This window comes from Coloeus monedula (assembly GCF_965178545.1).
Source record: "Coloeus monedula genome assembly, chromosome: 29".
Lineage (NCBI taxonomy): Eukaryota > Metazoa > Chordata > Aves > Passeriformes > Corvidae > Coloeus > Coloeus monedula.
Window position 1 is genome coordinate 132,685 of NC_138809.1, and position 21,200 is coordinate 153,884.

The 21,200-nt window shown below is 47.7% G+C and overlaps 1 protein-coding gene across 5 annotated transcripts in view; it reads right to left on the reverse strand.

The window, feature by feature from the left end:
• UBAP2L (ubiquitin associated protein 2 like) overlaps window positions 1–21,200 on the reverse strand; it is a 30,387-nt gene that overhangs the window by 4,859 nt on the left and 4,328 nt on the right. For 2 of the 5 annotated variants that reach the window (XM_082298751.1, XM_082298752.1), the window contains exons 3-23: window positions 20,775–20,852; window positions 19,522–19,632; window positions 16,932–17,100; window positions 16,515–16,610; window positions 15,762–15,807; window positions 15,371–15,483; window positions 13,741–13,815; window positions 10,354–10,406; window positions 8,813–8,898; window positions 8,198–8,369; window positions 7,138–7,339; window positions 5,683–5,960; window positions 5,228–5,400; window positions 4,330–4,519; window positions 3,676–3,730; window positions 3,051–3,225; window positions 2,798–2,870; window positions 1,973–2,168; window positions 1,778–1,866; window positions 1,090–1,143; window positions 426–507 (exon numbers count right to left, since the gene is read on the reverse strand). In XM_082298751.1, coding sequence (XP_082154877.1) covers window positions 426–507; window positions 1,090–1,143; window positions 1,778–1,866; window positions 1,973–2,168; window positions 2,798–2,870; window positions 3,051–3,225; window positions 3,676–3,730; window positions 4,330–4,519; window positions 5,228–5,400; window positions 5,683–5,960; window positions 7,138–7,339; window positions 8,198–8,369; window positions 8,813–8,898; window positions 10,354–10,406; window positions 13,741–13,815; window positions 15,371–15,483; window positions 15,762–15,807; window positions 16,515–16,610; window positions 16,932–17,100; window positions 19,522–19,632; window positions 20,775–20,852 — 2,566 coding nt within the window. The remainder of the gene's footprint in view (window positions 1–425; window positions 508–1,089; window positions 1,144–1,777; window positions 1,867–1,972; window positions 2,169–2,797; window positions 2,871–3,050; window positions 3,226–3,675; window positions 3,731–4,329; window positions 4,520–5,227; window positions 5,401–5,682; window positions 5,961–7,137; window positions 7,340–8,197; window positions 8,370–8,812; window positions 8,899–10,353; window positions 10,407–13,740; window positions 13,816–15,370; window positions 15,484–15,761; window positions 15,808–16,514; window positions 16,611–16,931; window positions 17,101–19,521; window positions 19,633–20,774; window positions 20,853–21,200) is intronic. The other 3 variants (XM_082298755.1, XM_082298754.1, XM_082298753.1) reach the window with 2 other exon arrangements.

Genomic DNA, 21,200 nt, shown 5'->3' on the forward strand with positions numbered 1-21,200 from the left:
CCAAATTTCTCACTTGCTTTCTCCATGAGATTGTCCCATAGAAAAAAAAGAGTAATTTCTCCATATTTTGTGTTTCTTTGTATTTTCACTCTCAGTACTTGAGAAGCACTGCTTACCACCTGCCTCACAACCACCTGGAAAGCAGTTCCCCAGTTGTAGGCCTTGCAGAACCTTTCAGCCCTTCCTCGCTCCCTTTCCAACTGCCCCATTAACTCCTACTTTGCCCACCTCTTCCCAGTATCAGACCTTGACACAACCAGATGCCCAAAGGGAAGGCAAGAATTTAGCTGTGAGAAGCATGCTCCAAACCAAAAGCAGTGCAGGAGGCACAGTGCAGATGTCGCTCCAGTGGACAAAGACCAGGACACTAGTAGAAGCAGCACAAACCCTGATGGGATGGGAATCAGAACAATCTTTTTCCCTACCAGAATATGGATTGCTGCTCAGGCTGCCATCTCTTCCAGTCAGTGGTGTGGTAGGTGTAGGGAATGGGATGCTGTAGTAATCCTGATGAATAAAACCAAAAGGAAAATACATTTTATCAGCTCTGTCCAAAGTACAAGGCAGTATCTTCTGAGAGAGAGGAATTTCTGTACTGCAGCTGCAAGATACCAGCCACATCCAGGCTGATCATAACCTACAGCAGCCCCAGGTTTTTGTAGCATGTACCATCCCCCTCATCTGGCTATGAGAAGAACCAGATAAGGTCTACTGGTATGCAGTCCTTAAACTGCCTGGACCTTCCCCCTGGCCCCTGCTTCACAAGAAATTGGAGACATCCTATTGCTAAATAAAGCCCATTCTCATTAGGTATTTACTCATTGGCTCAGTCATGGATCAGAGGTGAATCTTCATAACAGTGCTGCTGCTGTAACTCATGCTCCTTGGCTCCACAAGGAATGCTGCTGTATGAGTAACTCACGCTCCCCACGTGCCAAGGAACAACTGATTAACTCCTCACTGCTGCTACGGAGAGGTGCATCCACTCAGCACCCCATTCTGCCAGCTCTTCAGGACTGCCCACAGCTGACCTGTCTACCCAAGCAGCACCAGTGGAAGTGGTGTGTCCTGTCACTCTGCAGTACTCACCAATGGGAATCTTGTCTGGAGCATTTGCAAGTCATCATATCCATACACCTGTGGCTAGAAAAAGAGCCAGAGATGACATTAGGGACATGGAGTAGATAATGACAACTAATTTTAGATTAAACATTTAGATAAAAGTGAGAGAAAACCAGAAGTAGCTGGTCAACAGCCACATGAGCCACCAGGTGCAGGCAGCCAGAGTCTCTACGCAGGTTGATGCTGCCAGAAGTTTGTGTGAGTTGTTCAAAGGAAAGTGCTCCAGACCACAAAGCCAGCCAGCAGTTTTTTTCTGGAAATCATCCCAAGACTAAAATCTGTCCTCGCCTTCAGGAGAGGGTGTGACACACACCTCTAGGCTTTGTGGCCATTGCTATCCTTGCCCTGACTCTTTGCCCTTTGTCACATCACATTTCTAACATAGCTCTGTGCTTCCACACACTGTGCTCTGCCCAAGGGCTGCTGCTCCTCAAAGGCTGGAGAGGCTACAGAGAACAGGCACACAGATTCTGCTCTGGGGTGATCACAACACATTTACCCCCATGGGCACATGGGTATCATGGAAAAAACAGCAAGGCAGCCCTGCTAGGCTATGTCACAGTTTTTGCTTTCTCCACGATGCTACATCCCTCCCTGCTGCAGAGGGAGACAGGAGGGACCTGGTGGCATGATACCACTGCAAAGTTCCACTCACCGGATAGGCATGTAGCAACCCTGGAGCCATGATGTATGGATTAGGCAACAACGGTGGGACTCCAGGAGGGAGATTGGGAGGGGCTTTTCCTGAAAAAGGAAGAGAAAAGAAAAGCTCCACAGTGAAGCAAACAGCAAAAGCTCACTCTCTTAGCCCTCACACCCTCCTTCAGTACAGCAGTACCCAGGAAAGTACCTGACGTGGTTGCAACGGAGCTGCGAGTCGAGGCCGTCACGGTGGAGTTGCTGCTGAGGCTGAGGCCCAGGCTGCTGACACTGCTGAGGCTGGATGAAACGCTGACAGCTGGTGGGGCTGCTGACACCGTGCTGGAGGAGGTGGAGAAAGTACTAGCAGAAGAATGGAGGCTTGCTTCACTCTCCACACTTGTGTGCTAGGGAAGGAAGGGAGGAGAGTCAGGGGACCAGGCAGATGGAACCAAGGTACCACAGGACACTCTACGCAGAACATTGTGCAGCTCTGGCTGCATCTGGAAGTTTCTGCAGTGAACCTGGCTTAAGTCCAAACTCCTGACAGTAGCCAACCCCCAATGCTTACAAGCCTCTCTCGTGGTTACATCCCAACACATCTGTCTGATGAGGGGAGCAGGGCTTGACACCACATTTGCAGCAGGAATATTTACTCTGCTGTAGAAGCTGATACCCAGGAACTGTACTGCAAGAACTCCAGCAGTAGAGATGTTTGGTTACAATGCATCAACTACCAGTTTGCTCCAAATGTGGTTGTGACTGCAGCACCTTCAAGGGCTACTACAGGCTCAAAAGAAGGCACTGCTCAGTCAGAAACAGGCAGAGTATCAACAGCCTTGAGCCACAGATGCACAGTGAGTGTTCTGACATAACCCCCTGTCCTCTCTCTCCACACAGCACCCAAACTCCAGCAGGACAGCCAGCAGCCTGGCAGCTCCCATCACCACCACAGCCCCAAGGTCAGGCACCCCAGCAGATCCTGCCAAGTCGAGCAGAAATGTGGTACACAGTGCAAGAGCATACCCAGACTCACCAGAAGAGTTGAAGTTGATGTTCGCCCAGAGGATGTGGATGAGGACAGACTGTTCTGCTGGGTGGGTAATGCACTGCAGGAAAAGAAATAAAAGGTTGTCAAACCAAGGTGAGAGAGTCAACATCATCCCATTTCCCATCTTCTCAAACTGGATGAGTCATCTTAGTCTTCCTCATTGCATGAGACAGACTCTGATATTGATTCCTGCTTCTAGTTCTGCTTCTTCAGAAATCCACTCCCTCCACTCACTCACCTGCTGAGCTGGGCAGTGGTTGTACTGGGAAGCTCCTCACTGTGGCTCAGGCTGCTCAGAGCTGTTGAGTGTTGGCTGGCTGTTGTCAGCAAGGACGATGCAGACACCCCATCGTTGAGAGGTGCAATACTGGGAGCAGAGGGGGAATCGGATTTCACTGCAGGGCCTGTAGCACCTGAGAAAAAAGCTCTGGGTTAAGGGCAGCTACTGGCAATTTCCAGAGGGTGACACAAGGGCAAGGATCAGCAAGTGCTCAGCTAGAGGAGCTGGGAGATCTGGGGCTTCCCTCACTGCTGCCAACCAGTTATACACTTATGATTGTGTTCTACATCTCACTTTACCCCAACACTACCATCAGCTCTGCAAAGAGCTTCACGACCTACAGATGAGGTGCCTTCCACGCTCAAAACACAGTAAATTACTGTCATAGGTGACCCTTCAAGGATCTCAAGCATCCATCAGCAGAAAGCTGAATGTTTTGAGGGAAGCAAATAAACTGAGTGGCAGCAATTAGTCCAGCAAGGAAAGGACTTGCTATCAGCACAGATAAAGCTTCTCCTTCAAAGCAGAGAACATGAGCAGAACAAGAGGTGCAGGACACCTGCTGTACTTGCAAGACTCTTACCTTCAACAGCCTGTGTGGTTTGTAATGGCGTGGGTTGTACAGAACTGAAACCATTCTGAGGAAGAAGAGAAAAAAGGAGTACTGGGCATTACAGCTGCACATTTCCAGAGGCAGAGCTAATGTCACCTCTCTCCCACATCCATCCATAGTTATGAAAAGATCCTGCTACCAACATGTGTCACCAGACTGTGCTGGGGCCAGTCCCAAGGTGTAGCCCCATGCCAGCACGGTCCCCAAGTGTATATTAGAGAAATCAGTACAAGAAGCTTCTCTGCTGCTGGTAGTTAGACTGCCTCAACATTCTCAATCCCAGTTCATTAGCCAAACCTGATGTTACTGAACTGGTGTGCAGCATTCAAGAACCAAATACTTAAGACAAAACAATTCTTTGTCTGCACACCCCTCTCTAGCAGGGTAACTGTGTGACACAACACATGCCCTGCAATCAACTTGACTGCTGTTAACCCCAGTGGCCCAGGTCCAGGCATGAAACACAGCTGGGGGCAGCCAGAAGAGAGCTCTCTTGAGGGCCCATGAGCTACACAGTGAGGCTGGAGGATCACAGAACCATTTGATAAGCCACTCAGCTTCCCCTGAGACACTTCACACATTAGGCTCACTCAGCAAAATGGGTGAGCAAAGCTGTTCTCTTACCTTAGCCTGGGTCAGATCTTTCTGGGGCGAGGAGGAGATAGAATTTGGGTATCGCCTCGTCTGGGTGGATCTCTGTTCGTACAGTGGTCCCTGAGCACTGTTCTGGGAGGTAAATGTTGCTGTCTGTATTGTGCCACTCTGGTAACCAGACTCCTGGCTTTGATTGGACGAAATTGTGGATGAAGATTCACTACAAAAGGTAAATAAAAAAAAAAAAAAGGGTTCCTCCATTTTCCTCCAAAACAGCCCTGCTGTAAACTGCCGACCCAGACTGGGCTCTTCACTTCAAATACTCAAGATAAAAAGCCCCAAGCATCAGTATAAAGGCACCACATGAAGCAGCCAAGCCAAGAAATATGCCCAGAGAGCAAGGCTAGCCCAACCATGGACATCCAGCCTTGCCTCACACACTGCTGTGCCTTAGGCAACACTTCATGAGCTGCCACCACTCAGGTCCCAGCACTCAAGGGACTGGCCAGTTACTAAGGGTCAGCCCAACAGAAGGCAAACGCTTCGCTTTGACAAAGCACCATCACCGTAGGTACACCTACCCCACTGTGTCCCAGTTTGCCAGGCAAAAAGAAGGACAAACCACTCAGAATCTGTTCACCAGAGACATGGAGCAGTTGTGCTGGGGATCCCCTTCCTGTGTTTCCAACAACACAGTTTAAGGGCAGCAGGAAAACTGCTTTCTGTGCAAGGTACCGCAGGCCAAAGAGGCACAGAGCTGCCCGATGAGTCTGCTGGCAACTTGTGCTTTGCTGTTGCATACATTGTCCCCCCTTTGTGACCAAAGCACAGTCAGAAAGGGTCTACTAGTATGCAGGACAACTCAAGTCCACAGGACCAGCGACCTTCCAAAGCTGCCTGCGTGGATTAATCTGTTGCTGGTCCTCACCTGGCCGAGCTGGTGTAGAGGCTGCTCTGAGACTGGCTAACGGCGGCGCTGGTTGTGGGCGTCGATTCGTACTCGGCAAGAACAGGCTCTGAACCAAACTGTAACGCCCCAAACTGCAGGTTTAGCCCTGAGATATCCGAGGAGCCAGGCATTTCCACCGCAAGTGCGGGAATCTGCAAGGGACACAGGAACAACAGAACGGGTCAGTCATTCCCAGTGATTAGCCCAGAGAATGACTTCAGCACCCACGTTTCCCAGCACACAAAGGCAGTTACAGGCTTGCAGCCTCTGAATTACCCTGTTCAACCCAGGCAGGCACACAACTCCATCACCCCCACAAACACCCAGTGCTAAGAGCAGGAAGGCCAAGGCCAGACCTTCCCTCAGCAGCCCAAATGGCTGTTTCTGCAGCTCTAACACAATCTGATGCCTGCTTCCCCACCATTGGTCTGCACCTTTGATGTTAACGATGCTTTTTTCTTTTGCTGCTTGAGCTTCTGCTGTGCTGGCTGGGGACTTGAGGACTGGTTGTCCGAGGACCCTGGGGACATCTGGGGAACTGGGTTGGTTTTGCTGGGCAGCGGTGAGGATGGGGGTGCCGGCGTGGTTGTGGAGGCAGTCACCACAGGCTGCTTCTCCTGCATGAACACTTCTATCATGGTTGAAGTTGATGTGAAGCCCTGACGCTTGGTGAAGGGACTATGCACGGAAGAATCTGTTGGGTTCTTGAGATCTGTGGGACAAGACAGAGGTGAGTTAGCAGGGTTTGTTTCCTTAAAAATAAATCAAGTCCTGACACTTATCAAGAAAAAGAAATCCTTTCCCTCTATGTTTCATCCTGTGTCTGTTAGAGAGCAGAGAACTTCAGCATCTCTGCTCCCAGCCTCATGCTCTCACCACCATCAATGCCAAGCCTCTTTAAGCCCTTCTTCCCTCAGTTTATTCCACCAATTCTACAGGACAAAGCCAGTTTGCATGACGTACGTCCACAAGAAAAGCTGGACTTCAGAGTCCCTCGTGTGGAGACACTGCATGTCAGTCCTGCAGGCCACTTCCTTCCCCTCCCTGTTAACATTCCAGCATTCCATTGCCTTCTCCTTCCCCTGCAGGGAACTAGGTATCTCCAAGCAACATCACTGCTTGGGGCTGCCTACCCTCAGGTATTTGCACCACCTTCCTCCTCCGACAAAGCCTTTCCACAGTTCATTCAAAAGCAGCCCCTATTCTCTGTGACTCTGCTCTGAGGCTTCTTGTCTGAGAAGATCAGAAGCTGCCAACACTGACTGCCACTAGGACAGGGCTCAGTTTTTCTTCAGCTTAGATTTGAACCAGAGCCAAGATTTGAACCAGAGCCATTTCCCTATAACAAGCACAAGCTGAAGGAAGTGACACTAGCACACAACCACAGCAAAACTCAGCTTCTCATCTGAAAAGTGCCTCTCAACCCCTATTTATTCCCTCATGCCAGCCCAGAGATAGAGTTACTTCCTGGCATTGACCAGCAAATTCCCTTAAAAGATAATATGAGTTCAGCAGGGAGAGGAGACTGACAAGAGTTTGTATATGGGAGCTATTCTCCAGAGGTGCCCTTTCAGACCTTTTTCTGGCACAGCTTTACACCAGGAATTAGTTCTGCACACTCTGAGAGGCTCAGGAACACCAGATCCCTGGCCCTGAAACTGTCTGGAATGACAGATTCAACTGTTTCAAGTATAAAAGGAACAAGGAGAGCCTCACACACACTATTACATTTTAGTCTCACCCACGGCTCTTTTAATTTTTTCAGCTCAGCTAAATTGGTTGTGAACAGACCCTCTGCTGAACCCCTCCCACCGCTGCCCACAGCGTGCCCTGCAGTTCTGGGAGAACACACTCCCTCCCCTCTGGGGAGCCGCGCTGCTTTTCCTTACCGTACTGCACCAGAGACGAGGTCTGTGTGGTGGATCCCATGTCCCAGGAAGCAGCAGTGGTGCTCCCAGCAGGCTGGGTGTGCTGAGCTGCCAGCTGAGCCAGTGCCTGGGCTGTCTTGAACTGCTCCAGGAACTGTGACCCTGTAGTACTGCTGCCTTTGGCCTCCCCGACATCTCCAAACCCTTTCCCCAACATGCTCACCTGCAATTTCAGCAAGGAGATAAAGTCAGCATGTCCCATGGCTTGGGCTCAGAGGACAGGTACATCCCTTGCATAAGCCCAAACACACTGTACCCTGCTGCTTCTCACTGGGTGCCTCAGCTTAACACTCTTGAGCTCTGAACACACACACACGCTGCTGGCACGAAGGGCTCATGTTTCTTTCCCAGCCTCCACTGTGTGTGAGCACAGGTATGCTCATCTCTTGCCCAACCCATGCCATGGTACAGTGCCACAGAGGATGACAAGGGAAATTAACAGACAGCATCTTAAAAAAATGTACTAAATTATTCTCATGCATTCAATTACACTAGAAGAGAAACACCAGGAGATCTTGCCTTTATAGTTAATATGAAAATCTTTCCTCAACTATCTCACCATTAAGTAAACAATTTTTATTTCTTTCTGCTAAAGTTACACAAAGCAGCATCTGCCCAGGTCTATGCCCATCCCTGACTCTGACTCAGTGTCTCCTTCCTTCTCCTGTCAGTGGATGCCAGCATTCCATACCACACCAGTTCCCAACCAGTTCTGTTTCTCAAATTGTTGGAACTGCAAGCCCTGGACCAAAAGAGCTTTTCCTTTCCTTTAAGCAGGAAAGAAGTGTGTTTTGCAAATCTGACAAGGGCAGCAGGGGAGGAATTATCCCAATTATTTCAAATTGAACAATGAACTTCAGGCCACTGCTTTTAAAGCAGACTAGCAAATTATTTGGCTCTACCAGCCCCAAGCAGGGAGCAAGTGTCAGGACTTTATTTCCTGTATTACCCAAACAGACAGAACAACAGGGGATAAGCAACCTCAGCCAAACACCCACTGGCAGAACCAGCATCTCCTTACCATGCTGTGGTGAGAGAAGGAGTTTCCAGAAGGAGGCTGGGTTAGAGCACTCTGCTTAGAATTGCTGAACACCAGGGGCTGTGCCAGGGAAGGAGTCTGGGATGACTCCAGGTTTGTTGACTCATTCTCCATGGAAGAGGGTGTCTTTCCTAGCAGGACTGCGAGATCAATTCTGGGTAGACAAAGACCCACTGAGGTTACCAGAAGCTCCCACTTCCACTAGAACAGTATTCCCCCTCCAGCCTCACAGCTTTTACTTTACAAATTGAAGGAATCTGCAGAACATTAACTCAAACCTGCCAGCAGCAACCTCAAAGACAGACTGACCAAGCAAGACTCCGCATGGCCTTTGATTTTAAACCACGTTCTACATTAATTTAACACAGCAAAATGCCCCCAAACCTGAAGAACCAGCAATAGAGCCTAGGAAAATCTAATCCAGGATTAAGACCCAAAAACCCCTAAGTCAACCCTTCCACTTAAATCCACCCCATCTCATCTCATTCAGAGCTGCTGCATTTTAGCTAGCTAGTAAGGTTTACTTGAAGATGGCAAATTGCTCCAAGACTCATGAGCTACTTTTCCCAGGTAAACAGCATGACCATTGGCTCTCACCTTTGTCCAGCAGTGATTGTCACATTCTCAGCAGGCAGAGGCACTGAAGACACATTGGAGGCTGTGAAGATCTTTGTCTCTGACAGCTGAAAGATAAAAAAGGAAAAAAGAATCCAAAAGTGAGAACAGCACCTCATAACAGTGCCTATGACACAAAGCACATGAACATTTGAGACAAAGAGCCACAGAAAAACTCAAGAAATTCAAGTGCTTAGACTGAAACTTCTCTAGCATTTGGCTCCCATCAGAATCAGCTTCTATTTCATTTATTTCTTCTCAGGCAAGCGCACAAATCACCTGCCAGTGAAAAAAAACCCTCTCAAATCCTTCTACAAATTTCCCATAGTCCACAAATCCCCTAAGACTGCTGGGACTTTGGGCTGTTGCTCTGAGTCAATGGCATGCAGCACAGACCTGCAAAAGCCCCTGCACAGGTAGGTGCAAGCACTGGTAGCAAAGCCAAGGAGAAACTTTGGACCCATAGCTAAGCTTCCAGTGATCTGGGCTCACTTGGATCTACTTCAGCTGTGGAAGGGAAAATAACATTGCTCAAATACTGGTGCAGGGTTAGTGACGACCTGTGATTTGGCTTGGAACATATCTGAACATGAACAGCTTCTATTCCAGACTGAGGAGCTGCCACAAACTGAACTGCCAGAGTTTAGAAAGTAAATCCAGAACTCCTGGGAGCACCTCACACACACTGAAGGGAAGAAATGCTCTCAGAGGCTCCCTTTTAGCAGAGACCTGACTGAACAAAGAAAAGCTGCTCCTATCTCCAAACACAGCAGTAGTGCTTCCCTCAGGTGGTGCCTGGAAAGCAAATGCTTACCATGCTTGCCCATTCTGTGGGCTGAGCCAAAATGAGCACGCAAAACTAACAATCTTACTAAAAAAGCCCAACCCTGCTCCCATCTGCAGGAACAGAAGTCCTTCCTTGATTTGGAGAGACTGAAGCCCATTTCAGAAGGAACTTATAGATAGGCATTAACAGGAGGTGCTAACAGTGCCCATTCTCCCCTGAAGGAGACATCAGGTAGAGAACACAAAGTGATGAGACACACCAAAGAGCATGTCAGAAGGTAAAGTCAAGAGCTTCTTTTCCATCCAAATCACAAAGACCAGCAGAGGCACATGATGTACATGAAACCATGAAATTGCTGCTCGTGTGATCAAAGGCAAACCTTCCCCAACTGCCATTCCACCAGAGGAGTGGAGCAAGAGTCCTGTGTGGAGTCAGGCCAATTTTTGGAAGAATTCCATCTTGCAGTTACAGGAAATGAGAGGATCAGCCTCAATGGCCCAGGAGATCTCTTCTTGTCTTGGGCTCCTATGACAAGCTCTATTACACATATCCTGCAGAACCTGGGACAATTACTTATTCATCATAGCTTCCAGAGCTGGGAAGCCTGGCTGGGGTTCTGTCCACAGTTTGGGGAGGATGGGCTTTGAGCTGCCCTGGCAGCTCTGTGTGTACAGACAGGACAGCAGATGCAGATGCTGGCAGATGCACAGAGGAGATGGGCTTGGAAAATACCTACATCTTCATTCCAGTCCTCCGTGCCCCATTCTTCTGTCGCTGCCCTCCATGCACCTACAAGGACAACAACAGGTACAGAAGTTATGCATGCATCAAAGCTCTACCTCCAACAGCTGGGGGAGCACTAGGGAGCTTTGCAGGCAGCCAGGAGGACTTCTATTTGCCAATCAGACAAGTTAAAGCAGTCAACCTCAACCCAGGCTTTATGGTCACAGTACCGTGATGGGATTGCCTCTGCCTTGCTGGCGCAGGCTGGGCTGAAAAAGAGGGACCACTGGGTTGGCAGATAGGGCAATGCACACCCTCCCAACACCCAAAAGGGGAGCTGGGCTCTGCAAGGAAGTCCCAGCATCGTCCCCAGCCTCCTTGTGCCACTTTCCTGACTTCCCCTTGTACTGCAGTAGCTGTAGGTTTGTGCACCCGCAAGCAGTCAGTGTTACCCCAGCAGCTCGGACAGAGCACCTCCCTCATGGGCCTCCTGCCAGCTCTGGCACAGGATCTCACCACCCAGGTAAACCTCAAGTTTCTATAAAACTTAAGGATAACTGAGCCATTCCCATGATTCATCTTTCCCCTGACAAAAAAAGTCTTGAAACCTCAGCCCACCAGAACCTCCTGTGCAAAGGCAAATGGGATTCAGAAAAGAAAATTTAAGGGACTAAGCAGTTCCTGCATTTTCTGTGACCAGCTTCAGAGATATGCTCAAAGTGTGCAGCTTGAAGTACCAAGGAAAAAACTGGGAAAAACCCCAGCTGCAATCCAACACAGCGCAATTTAAGCGAGCAAAATTTACCAGAAAGTAAGAGTTTTGCCTGGCTGCATTTTCAACTTGTTCCAGCCCTCGTTTCCATCACAGTTTAACCTCTGTATTTTGAATATTATGTGCTAGTTTCAGACTCCATTTAACAACTAAAATTTGGTTTGGGAAGAGAGCAGGAGCTTTCACATCCCCAAAAATCTCAGAGCATAAAGTCAGCCCCATTTTGTGCAGCTTGTTTTCAGTCCACACAAACCAGATCAATGAAATTTGAGAGTGCCTACAGGGTTAATCCTAAAGACACTTACTGGATGGAACAAGTTGGTATCAGCTCTTTTACAGCATAAAACACAGCACGTGGGGAAGGAGAGCATTCTGAGTTCTTCTGCAGGACACAGATCTCCCCATATAGACTTTAAGTGTGTATTTAAACAACCACTTGTCTAGAACTGGGGGATTTAGTGCATGAAATAACTATCAGTGAATTATTCTTTTTTCATTACTTTTTTGTTTTGTTTGACTAGTTGGGCCAATTCAAGAAGTCTCCCAGGATTTACTTTTTTATATATTCAAGTTTGAAATACAGATATTAATACAATATCACTTGCCAGAACACCAGGAGTCTTAAGGCACACTACCCCTTCCTCCACAGCCAGAACCATCAACACGTTCAATGCAAAACACATCTGCAGTTTAGAAACCTGAATTTCCCCAATCCTTAGATTTTTGGTGCCCTCACAGCAGTAGTGGGAAGGCCGCTTTCCAGATTTCCATGGATCAGGAGGATCATTCTAGTCCAAGCCTTACCCAAGAGGTGAAGTAGGAGCTGAATGTACCTGCAGCTGGCCCAGAGAGCAGGAAGACAGGAGAGCTGCCCCAAGAAGAGTTTGTGCATGCAGGAACACAGCATAGGACTCTTAAGTCTTGTTTGTTTGGGGAAAATAAGAAGAAAAGCAAAGCAGCACTAAAAGCAGGAGGAAACCCTGCAGATGAAGAGCAGCCATTGACAGGGCTTTCCCAGCAAGTCTACTCCTCAAATACTGGGCACTGACTCAGCACAGCTCGAGCTCCCTACACACAAAGGGGCAGATGGAGAATCAAAGACCTGCAATGTATAACCAGGTATTCACCAGGAACTCTCCAGAAAGCTCCCAACTAGCACAGCATGGGAAGTTTTTTTTTTTTTTTAAAGAAAGCAACTGCATCACTCTCCATCAAGCTCTTTTGAAGGGGAGAGCTGCAACACAAGCAATACCCTGAGCCTTCTAACACCATTTCAGAAGGATGGTCTTCTGAACAGGAAGCCTTCCTCTCTGCTTTCAGAAAGCCCTTCAAAGAGCTGCTGGTCTTTAAGCTCCTCAAAGCAAAAAAAAAAAAAAAAAAAAGAGGAGAAAATAAAATTAAGCCAACAACATGCAAATATGAATGTGGTTAAGGAAAAAAAAATCCCCTTGTGTCTCCAAGTTTTCCACATCCCTCCCCAAATACGCTCTTTCTTAGTTTTAAGCTGGGAGACAAGAGACTCAGCTTGCTCCTCCCACAGCCCCAGCCTCTCAAGGACTGGATCCAGGCTTGGCACCCTGCACTGGGAAGGCAACAGACCCAAAGGCCCCCACTCTGCACCTCGAAGGAATGTTAATCCAAACAAAGCCAAAGGGCAGCAAAACCACAATGGCAGTGCTGGGGCAGATGGCCTTGTGCTGCCTGGGGAAGTTAAAGATTGACAACCCTGAGGTGAGAACCAGGAAATGCTCCAACACAGCAGAAGCACTCCACATGTCTGCCTGCCTTTGGGTCCTTGCAAGAAACACTCTCGGCCTCAACACTTCTCCTCCTTCAAGAGTCAAGTGGCAAGCTCTTCTAGAAGGTCCCTTAGCCTCAACTTCAAGATCTCAGGTTAGATGGAGGAGACAGCTAAAACACGATGTTGGCCTTATTATGGACACCAATGGAATTCTATAGAGATAAGGCAAACTGATATCTCACGGGCATCTCTTGGCCTCCTAAGGTATAATGGTGTAAGAGCAGGAAACCAAGTGGCCAGGCACGGAGCAGCTTTGCCATCAAGCATCCCTGTCATCTCAAAATCCAACATCATCTCCAACTGCAGGGAGGCAAAGAGGAGCAGCCAGGCAGCCTGAGCAAGCCAGAGCAGCCATTAGGCACTGCTCACCCAGCAGCAGCCATAAGTGGAGGCAAAGCACAGAGAGAGTTCAGCCAGACCAACTGCCCTTGCAGCTGTGTTGTGACCCTAAGCAGGGACAGCGGGGAGACCAGGGGAATGGCACAGGGACAACAGCAAGTCACAGCTTTCAGGATGTGAGACAAAAGGAATATGACTGAGCTGCCTCACACTTCCTGCCCTCGGGTGGGATACTCTGTGCAGCGGACACAGAGCTGCTCTGGCATTGAGAAGCAATGGCTGAAGTTAAAATTTGCATAATCCACAGGAATTGGTGTTAGCCTCTCCCAATTTACATTCAAGGTGTCAGCGTTAGTAAAAGCACAGTCAGAACAAACGTCAAATATTAAAATGAACAAATTAAGAGAGAGAAGAATGACATATCCACAGATATTTCAGATTTTTTTAAAAAAGCTATAAAGTAAAGGTATCCGGGGCAGTTAGTGCACCTGGATGTATCGTACCAGGAGCAGTGTCAAATTTTCGGGGATAATTTGACCCCTCACCCCCAATGAAATCAAGTCCTGAAACAAAAAAAAAAAAAAAAGAAAAGAAAGACAACTGGTGAAATTTTGACTTAAAGAAGTGAAGGTGAGTTTCATTGCCCCCATGTACACCAGTCACATTGTACCTGTGGATATTATTAATTTAAAGAGATGCCTGTGGCTACTAAAATGGAAACAAAACAACCACACACAACACAGGTGACCAGTTGAATTGCATAATAAACTTTACAGCTGTATTGTAGTACTAGAGCAAATTTGAGCTGTTCATTAGAAAAATCTTCAGTTCCCCCTAACCACACTCTAGCCCACTTTATTCCACCAAACACCAACACAGGAAAAAGAAAACCATCCATGCACAAACCTGCTCCCACTAGACAGTTAAACTTCCAGCACACAGAGCTTGTCCATTCTCATCCCTTTTTCTGAGGAGGCAAGCACACCCCACTGCCCCTAACACATTCCCACACTACTCCCTCTGGTATTTAAAACCCCTTCTCAGCTGCCAAGATGATCACTCTGTCTGCTGGTGTTTCACAAGAACACCCTCCTTCCACAACAGCTGTTTTCAGAAGGGAAAAAACCAAACAAAACCCAAAACCCAAACAAAATCCATGAAAACACAAACGAACCATCCCCACCCCTCTCCCTGACACTAACAGTATGAAGTAAAAGGTATCCCAGTTTATGGGACTTTAATTCTCTCTTTCCAAACCTATCAGTTTTTCAGCAAAACCAAGAAGTATGGAAGTGGCCTAAAGCATCATTAACACAGGTGTGGATGCTTCTAACACCCAAGATGTGTTATTTACTTCAACATTCAGTAATTGTGGAAAAATAGTTTGACTTTGCAGTGATGCAAGCTTGCTCCATAAAAAAGACAACAAAACCACTAATGAGCCCCTCCCAATAGGCCACTTACAGTCAAGGACTGTGACTGTCCCATTAGCACACTGCAAAATCTGAGTTCACCTGTGGCTCAATATTGTGCGTACGTGAAACAAAACCCAGAGCAACAATTTGCCAATGCAGGAGAATGTGCAGGGGAAGCAGTGTTCAGAATCACCCAGCAAACACGTTTGGTTCAAACAGGGAAGGAAGAAGAATTGCTTTCAGCTCGTTTCTGTAACCAAGTCCTATCCCACCATGGTTTGAGCAAGATGACCATGAAAGAAAGAATGCTCCCAGTATCAAAATCAAGAGCAATACATCTGACTCCAAGAAATATGCTCTGGAGGATGCACCCAACACTGGGAGATCTGGGATCTGCTTATCACACTACAGTTTACAAAAAACACTTTTCCAAACAGTAGCATGGTTTCTACAGGAAAACAAATAGAGGTGAGTGTTCCTGTGCCTCTGTTGGGCAACAGGACCCACAAGCTCAACCTGGAGCAGTCATCCAGCTCCCATTTACAATGTGCAAAGTGTCAGGGTCACCGAAATCCATCTCTGAACCAACAACCCGTTCCTCCATCCCTGAGCCTAAGACCTGCCTAGAATGTCCTCATTGCAACTGGATGGATGCAAAATCCACTCAATACAAACCAGCACACACACACGTGAAGACACTTACTTGTGCCATCATCTGGCTCAAAGCTCCCAGTGTTGTTCCACGTGTTGTTGTTGCTATTCCCGTAGTTCTCATCCGTGCTGGCCGGCTCGGCATAGTCAGCTGGGTTGAAAGTTCTGTAAGAAATACGAGGATGGAAAAGTTCACTCTGTCAAAGCATTTTGAAAGGAATTGATTTTATTCAGACCATAACACATCTCACAAGGCAGCTCTCTCAGCAGAGAGATGCTTCAGCTACACCAGCCATCCCAAATTTAAGTTACTATGATGCAGTTTGGGCCTTATTAACAACAACAAAAAAAAGGAAAATGGGAACAGAAATGACTGACACAAACATTGCTATCCATGCACAGACTTTTATATTTTTGCTGTGGTTTGGGTCAGTGAAGCTTACCCCATGCCTTGGGCAGAAAATCTTCCCCCTCGCCGTCCAGAGCCACCTGTAAATACACACACACACACTGCTAGTCCCTTGGCTCTACATCACTGGGAAAGAAACACTTCAACAAGACACAGAGTTCTGATGCCCAGAATATGAAAGTGGAGAGGATCTTCCTGGGTTGATGGGATTGCCATGAACATCTTTCCATGTATGGGAGTGACCTCAGCTGGCTGGCAGCACAATTAGCAATGCATCATTCCAGGCTCAGGTGAGCTTTCCAGCTGGCTGTAAGTACTGGACCCCAGGTTCTGATTTTTGCAGTATGTGACCTTGGCTACAATTCCTAAGCAGCAGATTTTGGGGTAAGATTAATTTCTGCCCCAAGTATTTAAAGCCCAAGCCAGTGGTGGTGCTCAGGTACATGTGCAAGAATGATGAGGATGCAGGTTCTGTTACTAATAGCCATTGGCCCACCTGCTAAAATAGTCAACCTTGAGTTTTTTAACTTCCCACCTCTGTAATAAAGCACAATTTTTTTTCTAACTCTGCAGATGGGATGCAAGAACTAGGTGCTGTTTCTAGCATCTTTAGGATAGGAATGCAACATGTAGGCACTAAAAGTAAGCCTGAGAACAGAAACATCAAGTGCATACTTTCAGTTTGGCAATTCCCCCCATAAAAGAGGCTTTGGAACCTCATGGGAGATAGACACACTGATGTCATTCCTCTCCTCCCACCCCCTTGGACCTCACATCCCGTGTGTACCTCGGCCTCGGCCACGTCCCCGCCTCCCTCTTTCCGTGCCTCTTCCAGAAGATCCTCCACTCTTACCACCATCTAGTCCATTTTCCTGGCCCCGAACTGAAAGACAGAACAATGCAAAGACAATTTCAAGACTCATCCTGCTTTAGGGGGGATACTCAAACCAGACCTCAAACACCAAAATGCAGTGGCTGTGTGGGGGACCACATCATCACATGCTCCCTGAACTTTTGATTTAAGCTGATGGTTAAGTGAGGGCATCACCCAAAGAATCATCTCACAGGGGAGCATTAAACAGATCCACACACACATGGTTTTCCTCACAGATGTGTCTGCCTGAAAAGCTTTACTGACAGCTGTTATGCAGCACAGAGTGCTTTGGGGTGAGAGTTTGGGGTTTAATAAAGGGCAGGTCCATACACTCTCTTCCACGGGTGGCACCTCGCCCTCGCCTCGGCAGCCCACCACGTCGTCTGCTGAAATCCCGCTCCCGATCCCGGTTTTCTTTGCTTTCTTCACTGGGTTCTGTCTGTCCACTCTCCTTCTGTCCTGAGACACCCTTCTTCTTCCCAACCATTTCCCAGGAATGCTGAAGGTTTGCAGAGGGGAAAGAAATTAATCACAGTTTGATCAATGAAAGGTGCAAATACACAAAGACTTAAACATGCTACAGAGAATGTAATGGGGGTCTCTGCAAAAATGGTTTCCAGACCAATTTTTTTTTAAGGAGTCTATCAGCCTACACACAGCACATCATCTTCCTTCAAGCCAAGCTTTCCTACAGTTGACTGGCATGCAGTTTGAGGTAACAGGAGATGAGTTATTCTACTTCTGCAAAGATCTACTAAAATTCTTCAATAGAGAGGGCATGATACTTCTGGAGTTCAAAGCATGGATAAATTTACCTTGCTTAGGGGAAAAAAAGCCTGCCGTTTCACACAGGTCACCAGGAGCTCTCAGAATAACCCAGGTAAATGTTTCACAGTGATATGCAGTCAACATTTGGGGTAAGTTTCCCATAGATGCAAAGTGATTAACAAAACCCCTCCCCTAAACATCAGCTCAGATGGAGAGAAACATCATAGAATTTATCCAACAGGCAAGTTCAACTGCAAAATATTAAGTATGCCTCCAGCTCACTGCCGTGGGCCTGCACCCATGTATTTTCTGACAGTTGCAGTGGTTTCATACCCTTAAACTGATGCTGCACACTGTTGGAACTATTAAAAATAGTCTTAAGTCATTGACAATCACCTGAAAACACAACTGGCAGACAAATCAACAGCTGGGTTTGAATGGCAGCATGTAGGGACAGTGACAAAAACCTCAACAACATAGTGGCACAAACTGCCATCAAACCCAAGGCTTCCAAAGTCTTTCTCCATAGGTATCTGGCTCAGAAATAAACTTTAAAATTATAGTATTCCAAGTAAACATTTTTTTAACCAAATCTAATCCAATGCTAAGATCATACCTGCTCCTTTACTGTTTGAAATACAGTACATTACCACTAACTAGCTCAGCAGGTAAGCTGCTTTCAGCATCAGAGCACCCAAGCAATTAACAGCTCTGTTTCTTATAAGAAAATCCCCTTTCTGGGATTGCTGCACAAACTGGATCCAGGACAGAAGCAGCTCCAAGGTGCTTGACCAATGGCTGTGCAAGGGCTGCCTGTACTCAGTGACTGCAAGGCCACCGGGCTGGAGCAGTGGCAGCCCAGCACTTCCTCCGCCAGCTCCCTTGCCTGCTTCTCCATGGCCCTACCTTACAGGACCTCGTGCTGCTGATCCAATAAAGGAGGTGCTGCTACACTGTCCTGGATGCTACTCTCATGAGCAATGTGTTTCTCCAGGCAATTAAATTGCTGTGATAGCAGGGGTTTGTCCTCTGAGTAGAAGACACTGATCACAAGACATGTGGAAGAGAATATAGTTGTGGCTGAGCTGTGCCTCAGCAATGCACATCCCTATCATTCTCTTTTCTAAAAGGATTTTCCAAAAGCTATTTTATTCAGTTGTCAACGGAAGGGGCTTTTTAAAGACAAGGAGGAACACATATGTGTGTTGTACACAACTTGGCTGAAGCCAAACCAAGCAGAGAACCAGACACTGGGGAGCAGCTGCAATACACAAAACATAGTCTGAGATGTCCAGCTCATCCACATACCCCCAGGGCTTATCACAGGCAAAAAAAATGAGCTAAAGCATAATATTCTAAAATGATATTTAGACCCTCAACTCAGAGTTGAGTTGGCTCCAACCAAACCAGGCTGCCAGGAGGATAAGTGAGATCAGCAGCGGTTTGGAAGGATCTGACATTTGTAGGCTTTTTCTTGGGCTGTAACAGAACTTGCATCTCTGCTGTCTTTGTCACAAAAGGAATGACGCCCTGCACGCAGGCAGAAGGTTCCTCCTAAACAAGCACTCTCATTCTTTGGCTGACCTCAGCTTGCCTGAGACAAGCACCTGCATGAGAAACAGCAGCCAAGCCCAACTCCACAACAACAAACAGCAAAAAGGCCCTCGAAACAATGGCATAGGCAGCAGCACAGAAGCCAGTCGGTGCAGCACTTAGAAGTGAATCTTTAGGGCCAGAGACACAAAACCACGTTACTCTGACAGAAAGGAACCACAGCTGACACACACCTGCCTTTCAGTGCAGGTCACTCAGCCCTCACGGGGAAAGGTAAGTTCCTTCACACTCAGTGGTGTGAAAGCACATACAGATGCCACTGTACTATTGTTGAACTGCTTGAATTCAAAAGTAATAGAAAGGAAATTACTTAGGGCATTTTCTCTTCTATTCCTTCAAGCCTAGGGCCATTCTCACAGCCTGTGCAAGCCCACAGAGAGCAGCGTTCAGCAGCCAGGTGACAGTCACACTGTGCATGCTCCTGTGGAACTAGTCAGTCATAGTGGCTCTCCTTATCTTGACATTACTGGATGCCTCACCTCCAAATATGCAGTTACACTGAACTAGGCCTCACCAGATTTACAGGACCTAATCCTACCGTGTCCGGATTGCCCTCCAGCAGCACATTGATGGCTCTGTTGACATCTCCGTTGCAGTCATGCAGAGCAATCACACACTCGTCCTGGTTCTTGCCTGTGATGTCGATCAGCTGTAGAGAAGACAACACCATGGTCAGCATGTTCCAAGCCAAGATGGCACCAAAATTTCTATGGATGTCTCAGGAGGCAAGCAAGTTGAATCCCAAACCAGAAACCCTTCAACAAAAAATTGAAGGGCTAGGGAATCTCCCCAGCCTTCTTAGCTTAATTATGTTCCTCAACAAGAAGTGACTGAGGGTGTGAATTTTTGAGTTACCATTGTTTCACCATGACCCAACCTACAAACTCCTTTTCTCAGATAACACTGTTACCTGTAGAAACAAACTAAAAGTTCAGCAAGACAGAAGTTGCTGCACCTGCATCAAGGCAACACCAAACACAAACACAAGCTGGGAGAGAATGGACGGAGAGCAGCCCTGAGGAGGACTTGGGGGCGTGAGTTAACATGACCTGGCCATGTGCACTGGGGGCCCAGAAAGCCAATGCTGTCCTAGGCTCCTCCCCAGCAGCGTGGGCAGCATGTGAAGGGGGATTCCACCCCTCTGCTCTGGAGAGACCCCCCTGCAGAGCTGCCTCCAGCTCTGGGGCCCCAGCACAGGAAGGACGTGGAGCTGCTGGAGTGAGTCCACAGGAAGCCACGGAGATGATCCAGGGGCTGCAGCCCCTCTGCTCTGGAGACAGGCTGGGAGAGCTGGGGGTGTTGAGCCTGGAGAAGTAAAGGCTCCAGGGTGACCTTAGAGCCCCTTCCAGGGCCTAAAGAGGCTCCAGGAGAGCTGGAGAGGGACTCTGGACAAGGGCCTGGAGTGCCAGGACAAGGGGGAATGGCTTCACACTGTCAGAGAGCAGGGTTAGATGGGATGTTGGGAAGGAATTTTTCCCTGTGATAGTCGCGAGGCCCTGGCACAGGGTGCCCAGAGCAGCTGTGACTGCCCCATCCCTGGAAGTGTTCAAGGCCAGATTGGACAAAGCTTGGAACAACTTGGGATAGTGGAAGATATCACCATAGCACAGGGGTGGAACTGGATATAACATCTCTGCTGACCCAAACCATGCTATGATACAACTTTATGAAGCCAGTCCAAGGAAATTCAGGTGAGCAGCCACATGTCCCTCCCATGCCCCCAGCATTCACAGTACTCCCAATATTGATCTCGCCTTTCTGTCAGAGTTCACCTTAATTTTCCACACTCACTTGTTTCACCTTCTCCTCAAAGTCAGCATCATTGTGGTCCGAAATCATCTGTGCAAGTCGAATCTGTTCTGCAGTAGCCTAAAGAAATCAGAGAGAGAAAGAGCACATAGTCAGAGTGGCAATTTTCCAAACTGTCCTCCAAAGGCCATTCTGCTACCCCAAGTTCTCTGGAAACTCTGGAAAGGAATCAGTATAGCAAAGAGAAGGTACAAACAAGGGTCAGAGAAGGAAAACTTCAGGGAAAGTGAGATGAAAAAGAAGAAAGAGGAGTCTGGAAGAAAGGGATATACTGCTGAATGGCCTCATGGCACCAGATGAGCAGCAGCCACCCAAACCGTATCTGTTTTGGAGCAGATCTTACCACCACCAGACCACCAAGACTCACTGCAGGTGGCTTCTTGCATTCATTAAAGTGTGTGAGGAATG